The sequence below is a fragment of the Clinocottus analis genome, unplaced genomic scaffold (assembly GCF_023055335.1).
Source record: "Clinocottus analis isolate CAN_PGR_092001 unplaced genomic scaffold, fCliAna1.0.p SCAF_12, whole genome shotgun sequence".
Taxonomy (NCBI): domain Eukaryota; kingdom Metazoa; phylum Chordata; class Actinopteri; order Perciformes; family Cottidae; genus Clinocottus; species Clinocottus analis.
The window spans coordinates 15,591,185-15,606,731 of record NW_027175843.1 but is presented as its reverse complement, the minus strand read 5'-3'; the positions used below and the strand labels follow the sequence as shown (position 1 = coordinate 15,606,731).

The 15,547-nt window shown below is 40.4% G+C and overlaps 3 protein-coding genes across 3 annotated transcripts in view; 2 read left to right on the top strand and 1 right to left on the bottom strand.

Moving 5' to 3' along the window:
• The window catches only part of dars1 (aspartyl-tRNA synthetase 1), a 160,791-nt gene extending 160,251 nt beyond the window's left edge, over positions 1–540 (top strand). Inside the window, exon 19 of the mRNA XM_068572166.1 lies at positions 31–540. Within this exon, the coding sequence (XP_068428267.1) occupies positions 31–122 (92 nt within the window). The 3' untranslated portion in view covers positions 123–540. The remainder of the gene's footprint in view (positions 1–30) is intronic.
• A 440-nt stretch (positions 541–980) lies between these two features.
• On the bottom strand, positions 981–4,369 carry LOC137783132 (protein lifeguard 3-like). The gene is made up of 11 exons (XM_068572921.1): positions 4,129–4,369; positions 3,951–4,018; positions 3,756–3,820; positions 3,595–3,648; positions 3,399–3,449; positions 3,223–3,262; positions 3,017–3,054; positions 2,804–2,891; positions 2,358–2,453; positions 2,165–2,218; positions 981–1,130 (listed from the first exon to the last, which is right to left on the bottom strand). The coding sequence occupies exons 1-11, from the start codon at positions 4,367–4,369 to the stop codon at positions 981–983; spliced, it is 945 nt and encodes a 314-aa protein (XP_068429022.1).
• Positions 4,370–5,521: 1,152 nt separating this feature from the next.
• pnkd (PNKD metallo-beta-lactamase domain containing) lies at positions 5,522–13,660 on the top strand. Its single transcript, XM_068573193.1, has 9 exons — positions 5,522–5,679; positions 6,746–6,861; positions 7,154–7,266; positions 8,018–8,076; positions 8,423–8,515; positions 9,693–9,856; positions 11,741–11,827; positions 11,978–12,093; positions 13,437–13,660. The coding sequence occupies exons 1-9, from the start codon at positions 5,522–5,524 to the stop codon at positions 13,608–13,610; spliced, it is 1,080 nt and encodes a 359-aa protein (XP_068429294.1). The 3' UTR covers positions 13,611–13,660.
• Positions 13,661–15,547: the final 1,887 nt, after the last annotated feature.

The window sequence follows — 15,547 nt, the reverse complement described above, 5'->3', positions numbered from 1 at the left end:
ATGTTGTGACTGAACCGTCATGTCTTCCAGGCCTGGAGAGGGTGTGCATGCTGTACCTGGGTCTCCACAACATCCGCCAAACCTCCATGTTCCCACGTGACCCGAAGCGCCTGACGCCTTGAACGCCCAACGACTTGAGACGAAGCAGATGCTGGTGACGGGGAAACCATACTAATCCACAGTCCAGGAAGGGGGACAATAGAGGAGCTAGTGCCACTCTTTGACTTTGACGTGCCACTACCATGATTAACCATTAAGATGAGGGAATGAAGCATTTGCAACAGTGGGGTGTACTTTATTGATTGTCTAATAACAGCAAATAACAGAGAAACGGGAGTTAGCAGGGGTATTGTTAAAGTGCTCACACCTAAACCTTCCTTTTAATCAAGTCATTGTTTGTTTAAGTTCTTTTCTATGGAGATGTTTAAAAAAACAACAACCTTACCACAGATCTGTGTCCAGCACTATGTCTGTAACTACGGGTGTTTTGTACATCATTAGAGGACTAAACACAATAATAAAATCTACTGAAACCATCAATTACTTTTTGCCATTTTTTTAAAATGTTTTTTGCGTGTACGGTTTCTGAATTCATCCCAGATGAAATCAGATAAAAGTAACAGTTTACAAACTAAAGCATTCTTTAAACATGCACATTCATGTCCACTCTAGCGTGTGCTCAATGTAATCTCTCTTGGCGACATGACGCACGCATGATCTACTAAAATATGACAAAGGCAAGACAAAATATGAAAGAACATACATATGCTTTAGTTTCTTTAGCGAAAGACTAAATACACAGTGCAAGAATAAAAGTGCTTCAAGTGTTACTGACATACAAAAATAAAATAAAACGTATAGTAACATATAGCTTGGAATTTCCACCTTGATAGTATTAAAACAACTTGACTGACACACTTGTTTACGTATAGCATTGTGGTTGATGTCAAACTTGCAGACAACAAGCTCCAACCACGGGCTCAATCAGTAGCACCGCCACTGACCTGAAGGATGAAGAGGAAGATGTGAACAATGTCAATATAGAGAGAGAGCGCACCATAGATGTACTCCTCTGGGCTGATGGCCAACTCCCGATTTCCAATAAGAAGCTGGGTGTTGTATACTAAAAACTAACACAGAGAAAGAAGAGATTATCATGAGAAGAAGGATGGGGAGGAGATGCACACACTCAGATTATAAATACAGCTGGTAAAACGTATACTGTGATTGTTCACCTTAAACATAAAGCAGAGCTGTTTTTGTGCAAGGAGCTAAAAGGTAATAATTACTATGTCCCCTATGTATGCATACTAATATTTGCGAGTATACAAAGTGCACCTGAGGCTGATGGGAGTGTCATTATTTTTATTGGTAATTTATCATCAACCATAGTATTAGATTTTTAAAAAATGACATGTTGATGCAAGAGAAAAAGTCATAGGCTTCCCAAAGTTATTACAAATCTCCCTGAGGGTAGATGTGATGGCAGCACATCCAATACGTGTTGAAACATTCACTCAAAACCAATAATCTCAACCTCTTGGCGGGGATAAAACACACGTCGAGGGACCACCATTTAGATACGTGCTGAGCATTTTTAATGTCTTTCAATGCCAACCCATCAACTGAACGTTGAGCTTTATTGGACAAGAAGAACACTTTGACCTATTGGTGGTGTTAGAGGGAATGTCAGGAAATAACCAAAGTCATTTAGGAGACACCGCCTCGCCACCATGACGGTCTGAACACAATGCGATGGCATCCCATCCAATACTTGTTGAGTTATTCCGTTCTGAAATGTACTGATCATGTTCAATATCCCCAGAGATTGAACCTTTTCCACTTTCCACCACTCTCTGAACAAAACATTCATTTACCAGAGATGACTATCCCATAAACGTAAATCTATGATGCTTTAAAAAAGTCCTAAGCACCGTCATGGTCTTATGGTGGATATCCATTTCAATTTCACTAACGTTCTTTCCTCCTGCTTCCAATGTCCAAGACGAGTCTGATGGATCTAAGGCTCTAGAAATATCAGCTTATCAGCATTGAAGTATTGATGTGTCCCAGACGTTGGGACCATTTTGCTATTAAACGATAACCTTGTAATAAATACCAGGCCCAAAGGCTCCCCTTCAAATTCATGTGAGCGTTGACTCACCAGCGTGTAAACGACGGCTCCGATTGCGGCGTAGAGCATATGCAGCCACGGGACCTGTCGAGTGACATAAGAAAGGCCTCTGAATGTGAAATCAGTCGCAGAGATACAATCGTACAGAGCGTCTCCGGCGCACACCGAGAAACACCAGTGAAGAGAATCACATGGAGGCATTTGACCGGGGAGTCCTCCTTACATAGTGGAAGGAGAGGACGATCGCCGTAACGATCCCAATGATCATGAGCACAACGGAGGCAATGCAGAGAAGTCCCCCGCAGGAGGTGAAGTCCACCTGTCGCGGGAAACAAGTCATTAACGGCATGAAAGGGAAGTTAACATGCTTGAAGCAGCAGGCTTTATCATTTGAAAAGAGGATCAGAGTTAGGCGAAGGAAAAAAACAAACGTTGGGTAAATGTGTCACATCCCAGCAACAATTGTTTTTGTATTATTTGTCTGGAGTTGCATCAGAGAGAGAGGTTGGATGCACATCTTATCCCAAAATGTTGATAAATATTTAAAGGAACTCAGTGCCTCATTGTAATGCGAGACAAAGGAGCTCTTTCACGCCGACAACAAAGACATCCTCTGACAAGCCGCGGCCTACTGAGCTACAGAGAGACGCAGTTTATATCTCCATGTACCTTGGTTTGGAAGCAGAAGATTGTGACAGCTATGCAAACTAATGCAGTTATTCCCATGGCGAGAAACACTGCCTTTGTTTCGTAATAGCTGTAAAAGATACATTTAATGATTAAAACAAACACTGAGAAACTCACAGAGTAATGCATCAACATCAAAATGTACAGTATTTGTATATTGTTGGTGTATTGCCTCAGCTTGAGCCAAAGACTAACCTCGAAATTGTCCCAGACATGTAAGACAAGGCGAGAGTCTGCAAGATACAACATGAAAACAATGAGTGGGTTGGAATCTTTTTCAGTTCTTTTTTTTCTTCTTACTGTCTTTTTTGTTTTGCTTTATTATTCCACTCCTCATAATATGTTCCTGGTTTGGCCCAATATTTCCTTCTGACCCAACGTCTATGACAAAGAATACTTACAAATATTCCCAGCAGCACAAGGTTCCATGGGAAACGCCTCCTGAACACAAGTGAAGAGAAATAAAAAAAATTACACACTCCAGTATGATTATGTGTTATGCATGTTTATATAAGATATAAGATTATCAGTAGAAAAAATATTTCAAATTTATTAAAAAGGCCGAGGCCATGCTCACCTCGGCCCTTTGCAGCAGACGAGAATGCAGTAAACCATAAAATAGACCACCCTTTGGAGACATACATCATTATAATTGTTTGTGTATACAACAGCAAGTCATGAGAAAAATAGCACTGAGAATATGTTTGCTTCTGGGGAGTTGCTCAGTCTTTGTTTAATTGCCCTAAAAAGTATGTCATTGTATGTCAACTCACAAAGATGCCCAGTAGATGCCCGGGTATTTGATGACGAATAGCCTCACTGGGTCACTATGCAAGCAGAGACATTAGGGATCACTCGGAGTGAACTGTGAGCTGCCTCATCCTCCACTACATGCATTAAACTGGAATATCAGACCGTGATGAACAACACTTACACAAATGTAAAGACGGCGACAACTGAAAAGGTGACGGCAAGCTGTGCTGTTAAAATTAAGTAAACCTGCCACATAAACACAAAACCAAGCAGTTCTGTTAAGCACATAATAAATCATTTCACTGGCTGCACATGATTGCCATAAGACACGCAGAAAAAGTCTGTGTGTGACATGACCAATGATCGGAATTATTACCTTTCTAATGAAGGCATGCCGAATAGATGTGCTCTCCCACTGGATGCTCAGAAGATCCTCCATGTCCCCTGCAGAATTGGGAACAGCGAAGTGGTAATTTATACTACTTACACCTCGAAGCTAATTTAATGGAATACAAGACTTGAATAACCTAAGTCCTGTGTCATCTCCTCAGAACCTTGATTGGATGGAGGCACTCCAGCAGACAGAGTCGGTATTGTGGTCAGCATCCCAGCTTGTGGGTAGGCGCTCTCCTGGCCCCAGTAGCCCGGTGGGCCGGAGTACATGCCCGGACTAGGGCTGTAAGATGGAGGTGGTGGAAGAGCAGAGTCTCGCTGTGGCGGGTGGGGGTAGTTTCCATACTTAGGGTGGTGCAGAGCATCCTCGTAGGATGGAGGATTATCAGTTTTGGATGTCATGATCTTTCCTTAATTGAAGAGAGGATGACTGAGCTTGCGTTTTGACAAGAGAATACATATAAAAGGTAAGAATACCCATAACTCCCAATTCACGACTCAGGTCTGGTCAGTTTTTTATATATAGTTGTCCAATCAATTGCTATGATTACTAAAATGAAATGTGGTTATTATATGATTATTATAAGCAAAAGCTACAACACAATAAATCCATCTTGTAAAAAAAGAAACAGCCATAAATGATGTAATTATCGGCTGGAAAAAAATATGCCCGTGCACATATAGACACATATCAGATATCCTGGTCAAACTAGAAACCTCTATAAGAGCAGAGACACAAAGTGAAAACATAAGCCAATAAAAGGGAAGAAGTAAAAAAAAAACATATTACTCACCAGGCGGTTTTAGCTTGAAATGGGATCACTGTCCCGTTCGGTCCTTTCTCTCCTTGGAGGTTTGCAGAGTAACACTACAGGTGGATGTCATCTCTGTAATAGGATATGTTCAGTGAAACTTACACTGATACTGATGTGTCTCAGACGGCATGGTGCCTCCGGTTGCGTAAGCTCCTATTCCAAATAAAATTAAAATAAATACAAGTGTTTAGTATGTAGGGTATGTAACACTACTTACAACATTGAGTTGATCATTTTAAGCAGTCATCCTTTGAATATGTTTTTCTCCAAAAGGCCTATTCTACTTTGTTTCATCTCTAATTAGACCCACATGTTAGGCACATTACTATCCAGCCAACGATAGCTGTCTCAGAACTTCAGGCGTTGCTGAATTATTTAGAAGTTAAGCAGAACTTGATTTGATTCTGTATCAATGCCATGTACAATTAATTTAGGTGGAATTAAGTCTAATGTAGATTGAGTAGTAATGCTGGGCTAAAAGCCTTAAAAGTATAACTTTTTAGTAGACCTATGAATGTGTTTTTGTGGCAATAGATAGAACTTTCAAGTATATATATATATATATATCACTTTTTAGGCACTAAAAATTATCACAGAGTATCAAATGGGACATTTTGTTTCTAAATGTTTTTACAATCAACGCTTTTTTTTATGGTGTACAATTGTATTTTTTTTTCTCTCCTCGCTTCCGGAGTTGGTGTGTACGTCGCAATACGTCATTGCGTCACGCTCAGAAGCTATGGCTCTTCCTGATTGGATTGTAACGCTGGTTGCCACCGCATCCTTTTTCTTTTTCTTATATTTATGTGTTCGCTACAGACGCAAAGGACAAGCACTCTGGAGAAAATTCTGGTGCAAAATAATGGCCCGCACAGAGAAGCCGCTGTTCCGTATTGCGTGAGTATGAGACGTGAGCTTCGTGGATAAAAAAAACAACAACAGGATTTTGTTGACATCGCGGTGATTGTCAAACAGCATTCCTAACATTCTTATGAACATAGGCTCAACAAAACTGTGTTCGGATATGCTCCAATTTTTATTTTGCATTGCCGGTCGACTATGTAATGCGAATATTAGCCGGACAATTTGGTCAAAAATGTCCACTGTTTTATTCGGCATTACGCTCCACACGAGACACGAACATGTATTTAGACGACGTTATTATTATTTTTTCTTTATGCCAACCAACAAGTTGTTAGCTACAACCTAAAATTGAAGAATTGAACCAATATAATTTAGAAGATAGCACGCAATGTATCTACATTATTGGCTAGCACGATGGTGTAGTGGGATAGTCTGGTACCCGGGACCACCCACACACGAAGACCCGGGCTCGCAACCGGTGTCTGGCGCTTGCACTAGTCCTCGTGTATCGGTGGGTTTCCTGAGTTTCCTCCCACATAGTCTGGGGACTTAGGTTGGATGTACAGCTGCATTAGCTGAATGGAGTACAAGTCCCGAGACCTCGAGTTGTCAGTTGAGGGCTGTAAGTATATACATGTATATGGTGCACGATAGAAGTATATACGACGATGCTGCAACCAACCCCGAGGCTGGCAACTTGAAAAAAAACACTGTTTTTATTTATTTATTTTTTTGTGAAAATTAACCACGAACATCAGCGAAAAAAATAGCATATATATATAATTTCTTGTATTACTTTCTCCACTTTAATCACTTTGGTCACTTTAATCATTTTCACTGGTGCAATATAAATACATGTTTGCAATATAAATACATGTTTAATATACTTGACTTTGTGTCTCTCGCGTGCACACTCTGGCGCTGTAATCCTGCAATTCTCCCACTGTGGGACGAATATAGAAATATCTTATCTTACTTGCATATGTTTATAAATATGGTGACATGGAGGGGTTAGTGTGATAAACCTATGCTCCCCCACACACACACACACACACACACAAACACACCATGTGTCCTTGCTCTTTGATCTGTTTCCTAGGTACACACTGTACACGAAGACCAGACTTGGCTACATGTACTACAAGAGGCAAATGAGGAAAGCCAGAGAAAATTACCCTGCTGGACACTCCACAACTCAGCCCATGGAGATTAATGGTATGCAGCATTCTGGATGTCACTGTTTACTATGTTCATAGTTCATATGTTTTGAGATAGGAGATGCTGAGTGCCATCTGTAGAAAATAAAGTTGCTGCTAGTTGGGTCAAACATAGTGCCGATTTTGTACAGGATATAGAAGTTTATACATCATGTGCTTTCATGTCAAGAAACACTAAGAGCATTATATGTACCTTTTAATACAACACATTTGCCTCTATCCTTCTGAATAAAAAGAACAAGTTGAATATTTCCCTGAATAATAATTTATAATTCTCTGTCTGCCCACAGGCATCAAAATAATTCCTATCCCGGTCCTGTCTGACAACTACAGCTATCTTGTGATTGACACGGCCTCCAGTGTAGCAGTTGTTGTCGACCCTGCAGACCCTCAAACAGTTCAGGTAAACTCTACTGTCTGTCGTGTGCGGGATGTCGAGATCACACTTAAAAGACCTTTTTTGTTTATAAGCAGCTTTCAGATCAATGTTACTATGCAGATAATTACATTTTGCTGCACAATACCTGTCGCTGTCTTTGTTGCAAGAGGGAATAGCAACACCATCTGGGCTAAAATAAATGGCTGCTTTGGCTCTGTTTCAGTAACATTCTGTAGGTGTACCACAGCTCTTACATCTCTTAAAGGGTTCGTGTTAATTTGACTTGAAAGAGACCAAATATAAGCTCAAATCATTCTGAGGGTTGTATGGGACGATATCAGATGAGATAAAGCGTGGTCTCATGGAAGCTTTAACAATTGGGTTTATATGACAAAGAAAAAAGATTGATGAAAAGGACTCCTAACTCATTGCAAGTAGATCAATACAATGGGACTGGAATGTGATTGTATTCTTGACCACAAACCACTTGTATCAATCTCACGAACCCAAAGTGACTGTCGGCATCGCTTCCTTTGGTGTTGCCGTACAATTATTAGTGTTTTTCTTCATTGTCAACAGTTGTGCTGAATGAGCGTGGTTGTGCCTTCTCAGCAGCATCCATTGCAAGCACAAAAGTACAATTGATGCAGCCGTACCGTGTCAACAGTCGTGAATTTTTGGCAGCTCAATGGGCTTTTGAAAATGCTGCTGAAGGGTTGTTTGATATGGTTATTGGAAGTTGTGACAGCTTTTGGATCTTTTTTCTTTCTCTCAGGCAGCTCTTGAGGAAGAGGGAGTGACATTAGAAGCAATACTCTGTACACACAAGCATTGGTGAGTTTTATGGATGTTATACAGACACGTGATGTGATGAGGCTTAATGTACCTCATATGGGGTTATTCAAACTGTATACTGTGTCAAGTGAATATAAGTAAACATGATGTTTACAACAAATGCTGGTATTTCTATTTTAACATGTATTATACCTAATCAAAGGGAAACACCAACAAGCACTTGAATACATTTGAAAGTTATATGTATACGTTGGATAATCTCGCCATACTTTATCTTGTATAAAGAGTTTGTGGTTGATGAGGCTGAGTGTGGATTAAAAGCAAAGACACATTTTCTAATGTGTCCACAACACTGATAAGCCTCTGCTTTGTGTTTCACTTCCAGGGACCACAGTGGGGGAAACAAAGGGTTGAAAAAGATTCACAGCTCGTGCAGAGTTTATGGAAATGCAGCTGATAACATTCCTGCCCTCACACAGTGAGTTCCTGCTTCTCCACAGAATCAGTCTGACTGGCCACACTAATAGGTTTTTTGTTTAAATAGATTCAGGCTTTTCAGCATCTTTTGCAAAATTATTTACGTCAATACTAGCAAGCCAGAAAACAAACATCACATGACCGTTCACGTACACTGGGCATTCGGGTGCCGGTGTAAACAGGAAGTAGATTGGTTGTTTATTTACAGAAAAACATGACACATAATGAAAGGTAACACTTTATACTTAAGATCTTCCTCTAAAACATTTCTCGATAAACAACATATTTCGTGGGTAGTTTTAGAAGTTGTATTTTTCCGACTTCGTTTCAAGGCTGCAGGTCTTGCTTTCTCTCTCTCTCTCCCTCTCACACATAAAATTTACTTCATAATGAACACTTACAAATCAAAGTTTAGATAACGCTGGACACGCAGCTCGCTAATCGCTCCAATAACAGCTGCTTCCTCCGCTTGTCAGCAGTAGTAGGATTATAAAATGGTGAATTTAACTGCACAACAGCTGCTAGTATGTACAACAAGGCCAGTCATCAGTTATCCATGTTAAATTAACCTGGGAGTCGAGCGATATTCGAGGGTCACGTGACATAGGCGTGACGAATCAGGGAAGGACACGTCAAGACTGCGAAGTCTCAATAAAGTAGCAAAGGCAGGTGTCTACATCATTGTTTTAATACTTTTTAATACTGTGTTTACGTCTGTCCATACTAGGAAGTTAACCCCAGAGTTTTCAAACGTATCCATCCAGGGGTGCTTTTTAAAAAAAACTTTTCAGTGCTTTATAGCTCCGGCCCAGTGTGGAAGCTCAGTGTAAAAGATGTGTGCTTTCAAATGAAAACGTAGTAGTGTGGAGATGGCCTTAGTCCTGTTCCCTCTGTCAGCACCAGTAGCAGCTGACTGCACGCTCTATTAACATAGTTAATAAACTGTTCTGTAATGTCCTGGAGGGAGGGGGACCAACGTGACTACTGCTGGATCAGAAAACCCTTTTATAGTCCCATAAGATTTGATTGGAAAGTATACTTTAACATCAACATTATTATAAAGAAGGGGTCTTTTTAATGTTTGAAAGATACTGATCCTACTGTACATTCATTGTACCGGCTTGTAAACGCTACATCTTACTTCTTCCTTCAAGCACTTTTATTCTTTCTGTTCCCAGCCCTCTCTCGCACAAGGACTCGGTCACAGTTGGCCGTATGCACTTCAAGGCCCTCTTCACTCCTGGACACACTGTGGGCCACATGATCTACCTCCTGGACGGCCAGGCGGTTGACGCACCCTCCAGCCTCTTCTCTGGTGACCTGGTGTTCCTCTCAGGATGTGGTGAGTTCTCACACAACGGGATCCACAGAGATAATCACATAGAACTGAAATTGTGTTTCGCAGCAACACAGAAGAGACAGAAAACACACAACAACTGAGACCTCTGTGATGCTTCTGTTTGATGTGAAGTCATGCCACACATAACATGGGCCCCTAAATTACTGTGAGGCGATACGGAATTGGCAGTTTGCTAATGCTAAGCTAAATAGGTGACATCTGCTCAATACGGTCAGTGAAATTAAATCCGGAGAGTGGGACGATACAACCGACAATAAAACAAATTATTGTACAACACGAAGCGGAAGAGAGACACAAATGTGAAGTCCATGTGTGTGGGTGGGAATGTTTTGATTTATTATTTTTCCTCATTTTCTATTTTTTACTTTTTTTCATTCGTTGTATTTCCTTTCATTTTTTACTTGACGTTGTCTGTTTTCTCTACTTTCCTGTCACTTTCTTCATAACTATTGTAAACAGCTCAACACACACACCAAAAAAAAATAATATATATATATATTTAAAAAAAAAGAAATAGGTATTTATGGACTGGAGACACATATGTTGCAATACCCATAAGTGTCCACAACGTGGCCACAATGTATAGGCAGTAAACACTATTTTACACAAGACCATGCTGCAACAAACCAGATCGCTCAACTGGCAGAAACAGCCCTGGCACAGTCCTACGATCATTTATGTTTATATATTGCTGCCTTTGCAAAAGCCCCAATGATTAAATGTTGATTGCTCACCCCGATAGGAGTTTGGCTCCGTCTGCTCTTCGTGGAGACTTGCATATTCTTTTGGATTGTGAGGTTTTAAGATTGCAGCGGAGAGTTGTGGTATTTCCATCTTTAGTCTCGACTTGTTTATTGCACAGCTTCCAAATAACTTTGTTCACATTCTCTGGCTCTCCTTTTTTTGCTTGCTTTACAACATTTAAAAACGTTTAAACATTTAAAGCAATTTCCATTCTCTATTTGCTGAGGAGTACCGAATAGTTCTCAGCTTCAAAGCTGACATTTTAATTATTTGTACTTTTATTTGCACACAATAACATTGCACGTAATAGTCTACTGGCTTCCACCTTCTCTTCTCAAACACACACACACAGTGTCCTCGTCTCCATAATTGTCTGTTTTTTGTTGTTTGTGTTTATCAAACAAAATGTTCTGCTTCAATCCATATTTGTTGGCATTTAGCACTTCAAAAACTACATTTTCACTGCAGTCTAGAACGTAACACTCCAGCATGCACCTCCATATATTACATGTATACAACCACAAAAACACAAAACCAGACGTGTGCTCGCATCTTCAACTATATGGTGAAGCATGGAGAAAGCAACAGGAGAGAGATTGATCATACACTTAAGAGCGACATGTCACTGTCATCCTAACTGAACACCACTTCAGTGTGCAAATCATACCTATTTCCATCAAGAAAGCAAATTATTTTTGCTTTGCCAATCGCAATGTTGCATAGTGTTTGTTCTTAAAAATGCAAGGCGCTGTAAATGTCCTTAAAGCATAGCTAATGTTAAATGTTAAAGTGTTTTAATCTCCTTGTCACGCCTTTTGTTATTGTTTTGACTAACTTGTTCCCTGGAGGCGAAAAGAAATTAATTACAGGAAATTTGCAGGTCTTTAAGACATCATTAAAATACAAAATTATTTTAATGAAAATTCTTCTAAAATAGGTCTTGAATATGGTCATTCAAGGTCTTTCTTTATTGTACAATACCAATATTGTTTGTACCTTAACTAACCCCCATGACCTCTGATGAATCAGGAATGACATGTGATTTTTAGCAATTGACCAATTCCAAATGTGCACATACCCTGTTTTCTTAAATTAAGTAAAATCCTTTCTTGCCGTTTTCAGGGAGGATGTTTGAAGGCAATGCCACAACAATGCTGTCATCTCTAGACACGGTGGCCTCCCTGAGTGATGAAACCCTGTTATGGCCTGGTAGGAAAACCTAACAAATCACTGTCTGTGTGATTTTAGATGTGGTGGTGGTTTGAATGTGTGGCTGGGGCTTGATTTCTGTACTTTGATGGACACACTGCAGCAGTCAAAGTCACAAAAGAGGTTGTGTGTCCGCTGGCTGTCCTTCAGGTCATGAGTATGCGGAGGACAACCTACTGTTTGCTGCTGAACTTGAGCCTCGCAATGCTGCCAGAGAAAACAAATCTCAGTGGGTGCTGCAGCAGCGAGGCCAGAAGCTGTGCACGGTGAGAATGATGTATTGCCATTGTTATGCCTCTGTACCACGCCGTTCCAGAGAGGATGCATGCTGTCCAGCACCTGGGAAGAAGGGTTTATCACCGGCTTACAGTATGTGTGTTGTCGGTGCTGAGCGCTCCTCCTCCAGGCTCTACAGTCTGAAGCAGAGCAAAGGTTCACTGTTGAGTGAAGTGGCCATCCAGAATTTAGATGAGTTTTTATCTGCCATCTATACAGCATGGCACTGGAGGCAGTTTCACACATATGTGATAATAAGCCTTTTTTTTTTTTTTTTTGGCCTGGTCGGCAGGAAAAGCACAGCCGTTACCGATGACATTAGCGATGGCCCACTAAGCTGCGATAGCTTGACAGTGAGCAAGCGCGAACAATACCAGGACCCTGAAACTGAAGCAGCCTAATGGAAGTCAGCCATCATTCATTTTAGTGTTTACCCCTGTGCTTTCCCTACTGTGATATGTAACAACAAATGAGCAAATATAGTGATGTATCTGGCCCGCTGTGATTCTACCTCAGCCTCGGCTAGCTTTTCATACTGCACATCCATTAGCTACAAGTGGTGGGGAAGGAGAGCTTTACATTAAACAATATGTTAGCAGAGAGTCCCTTTTAGACTCAAACTCTTTTGATTTAGCCGCTTTTAACTTGTGTGATCCAGGGTTTATCTTCTGGATTGGCTATTTCTGTGGATTTAAGCTCAACTCGTGCAATGCCTCTTTGGAGCGTGTCTCTGTTCGGAGCGGGCCGATCGTTCGGCCCCCAACAGCTGCACAGAGCGCTGGCGCTCGTTATTAAAAGTGTACTAATAGTGAAAGTGCACTAACTTCAACACGGCACGTCTTTGGGTCCAAAGCATTACACCGGCCAAATGTTAAATACAACGGATAAACTGTTTCCAGCACACTCTAGAACACACAAGCACATTATGTGACGCTTTATGGGCCAGACAAGTGAGCGGGCGCACACACGCACATACGTACAGACGTACAGACGTACAGAGATTCCTTACCTTGACAGTTAGTTAATGCTGCTACAGCGCCACCTATTGGCCAAATGGCACCAAATCAGAAAACGTGAAATTTCTTACAGTTAATGTATGCAAAGGACAGGCAGACAGACAGACAGAGAGACAGACATATATTATTTGCTTTGCAGTTAGATTAAATGCATGAAATGAAAAGATAAAAGGTAAATGTATTGTTTATGAGGAGACGTTTTGCAGCATTGCAGCAAAGCCGTGCTGGTTTGAGTCAGCAGCAGTTGATTGTGCTCGTGAGATGATGCGCATCCATTCTGAGCACGGCCGCTTTTTTGACGTGCTCTTTATTTTCAGTGTCCCTCCACGATCGGGGAAGAGAGGCAGTACAATCCTTTCCTGCGCAGCCACTCGGCCGATCTCCATCTGGCCCTGGACGTCCAGCAGTTCCAGGATGAAGACTGGACCCAGTTCAGAGCTCGGGTGCTGGAGGCGCTGCGTAAGCGCAAAGACCTCTTCAACAGAAGGTAGTGTTTTAATAAAAGGGCCGGTTAATAATGGCAAACGGGGGAATAAGCTCACCTCTTCTGGAAAATGGTATGTTTTTAATGTAGCAACGAGCGGAGCTACGAGGTACTGACTGAAAGGTTAAGTCTCTTCAAGGAATCATGTTTTGTGGATTCAAAAGGGCATTAAGTCTTTTTTTGACCTTTATCACAGACCACTAGGATCATAGTCACAACTGAATTTGTACATGATACTAATCAATAAGCCCATTACCTCTACACATGTGTATTAAGTTGATTTTGTGTTGATGGACAGAACAGTCCTCCTTGTGAACGGAGAGATATAAACAGATGTAGATTTGCATGATTAGCTTAATATCATTTTACAAGCAGGTACAAGCAGATTTCTGGTTCTGTTGCATGAAACAAACGGATAGCAGGTCTGCATACTACATAGGTTAATTTAGCATGTTAAGGTACTGTATTGTTACTGCATAGTTTTGTAGTTTTTTTTAAGTAATGCATTATTTTAAAAAACCTTCCATGAACATCTTTAGGAAGCTGGTTTCACATTTACACTGTTGATGAAGAGTGATTAACTTCTCCGTTGATGTTGGGATTTTTTGGGACTTTGAGTATTTAATTGTGCATATTTGTTTTTGTTGTATTGTTTTTAACAATAATGGTACGGTTAATCTAACAAATCACTGAGACTTCCTGCTGTCGGTGTTAGCACAATGTACAGAGAAGAAAAGAAGTCTGTACGTGAGCCTTTCATGTGAATCTTTGCTGAATCCATGAGCCAAATGTGTTTTGTAAAGAGTTATTGCCTGACATTAGTTCTTTACAATGCTTGTGATTAGGCTACGAGTTCTATTCTTTTTCCTTTTTTGTCTGTAAACACAACAATCGATGTCGATCCCTCCTCCCCGGGGCTCCTCGCCCGCACCCTGACCAGGGATCAGATTCAGGGTTTAGTTGTTTTTTTTCGACATTTCTCCTCGTCACAACATTTGACATTCATGAACATGGAGCATCCGACTCATTCTGTCTTTAAACAAATTGTTTCGCATTCATAATTGTACTGTTCAAGTCTCAGTAGCACTGCGAGAACATGAACAACAAGTGTGACGGATGTGACTGATAGCGCATTGTAATGTATGAAATGGGACTGAATTACTGTTAAAGAGATGATTTTTTTTTATGTCAACCCGTAATACAGATAATTTAACATACAGGGTGATGTTAAATCAAGCATTATGTAGGAAAACACTATGTTTTGCAATCACTTTCCACTTTTTAAAATATATAATATTTAAGAGAAAGATGGTGATGAACAGATCTTGGATTTTCATTTATTAGAGAATAAAATGTGATTTATAGATTACGGTACGGACACTTCAGAAAGAATATTTTATAGCCAATTTGAAAACTGGAAAATTGTACATATATTTTTTTTAATATATATTGAAGGATTTATTATACTGTGACGATACAATGGATGCAAATGATTTCAGTATAATAAACAATCTTCTTCCCACACACATGTTATTGTTTCGGTTATTGTGCAATGGAAATGTGATGCAGCCTCTGTCTGGGTGGAGACGGTCCAGAATGCAAAGGAATAAACCTTTAAACTTCTGAGGAGCTGTGAACATTCCTCCGGTGCTCCTGCAGTAGTGTGTGTATCAAAGCACCTTGTCCCTTGGTGATTGTTGACTAAAATGTTATTCTGTTTGTTTGATGCCGATTCCCATCTTATTTGCATATGTTTGAGTTATGAATACCACCACATGGGAGACTGTTTTACTTCAGGTTATGTTTTAATGAGGAAAAAATGAAAGTAAACTCCTTCATTAGAGCTGTGTATGTGTTATTTGTTGTCTTTATCAGTGTTCAAAACTGACAGCCGAGTTATTTTCCCCACTGCTGTGACTTTCCTAAACTCAAACAAGAGGATAA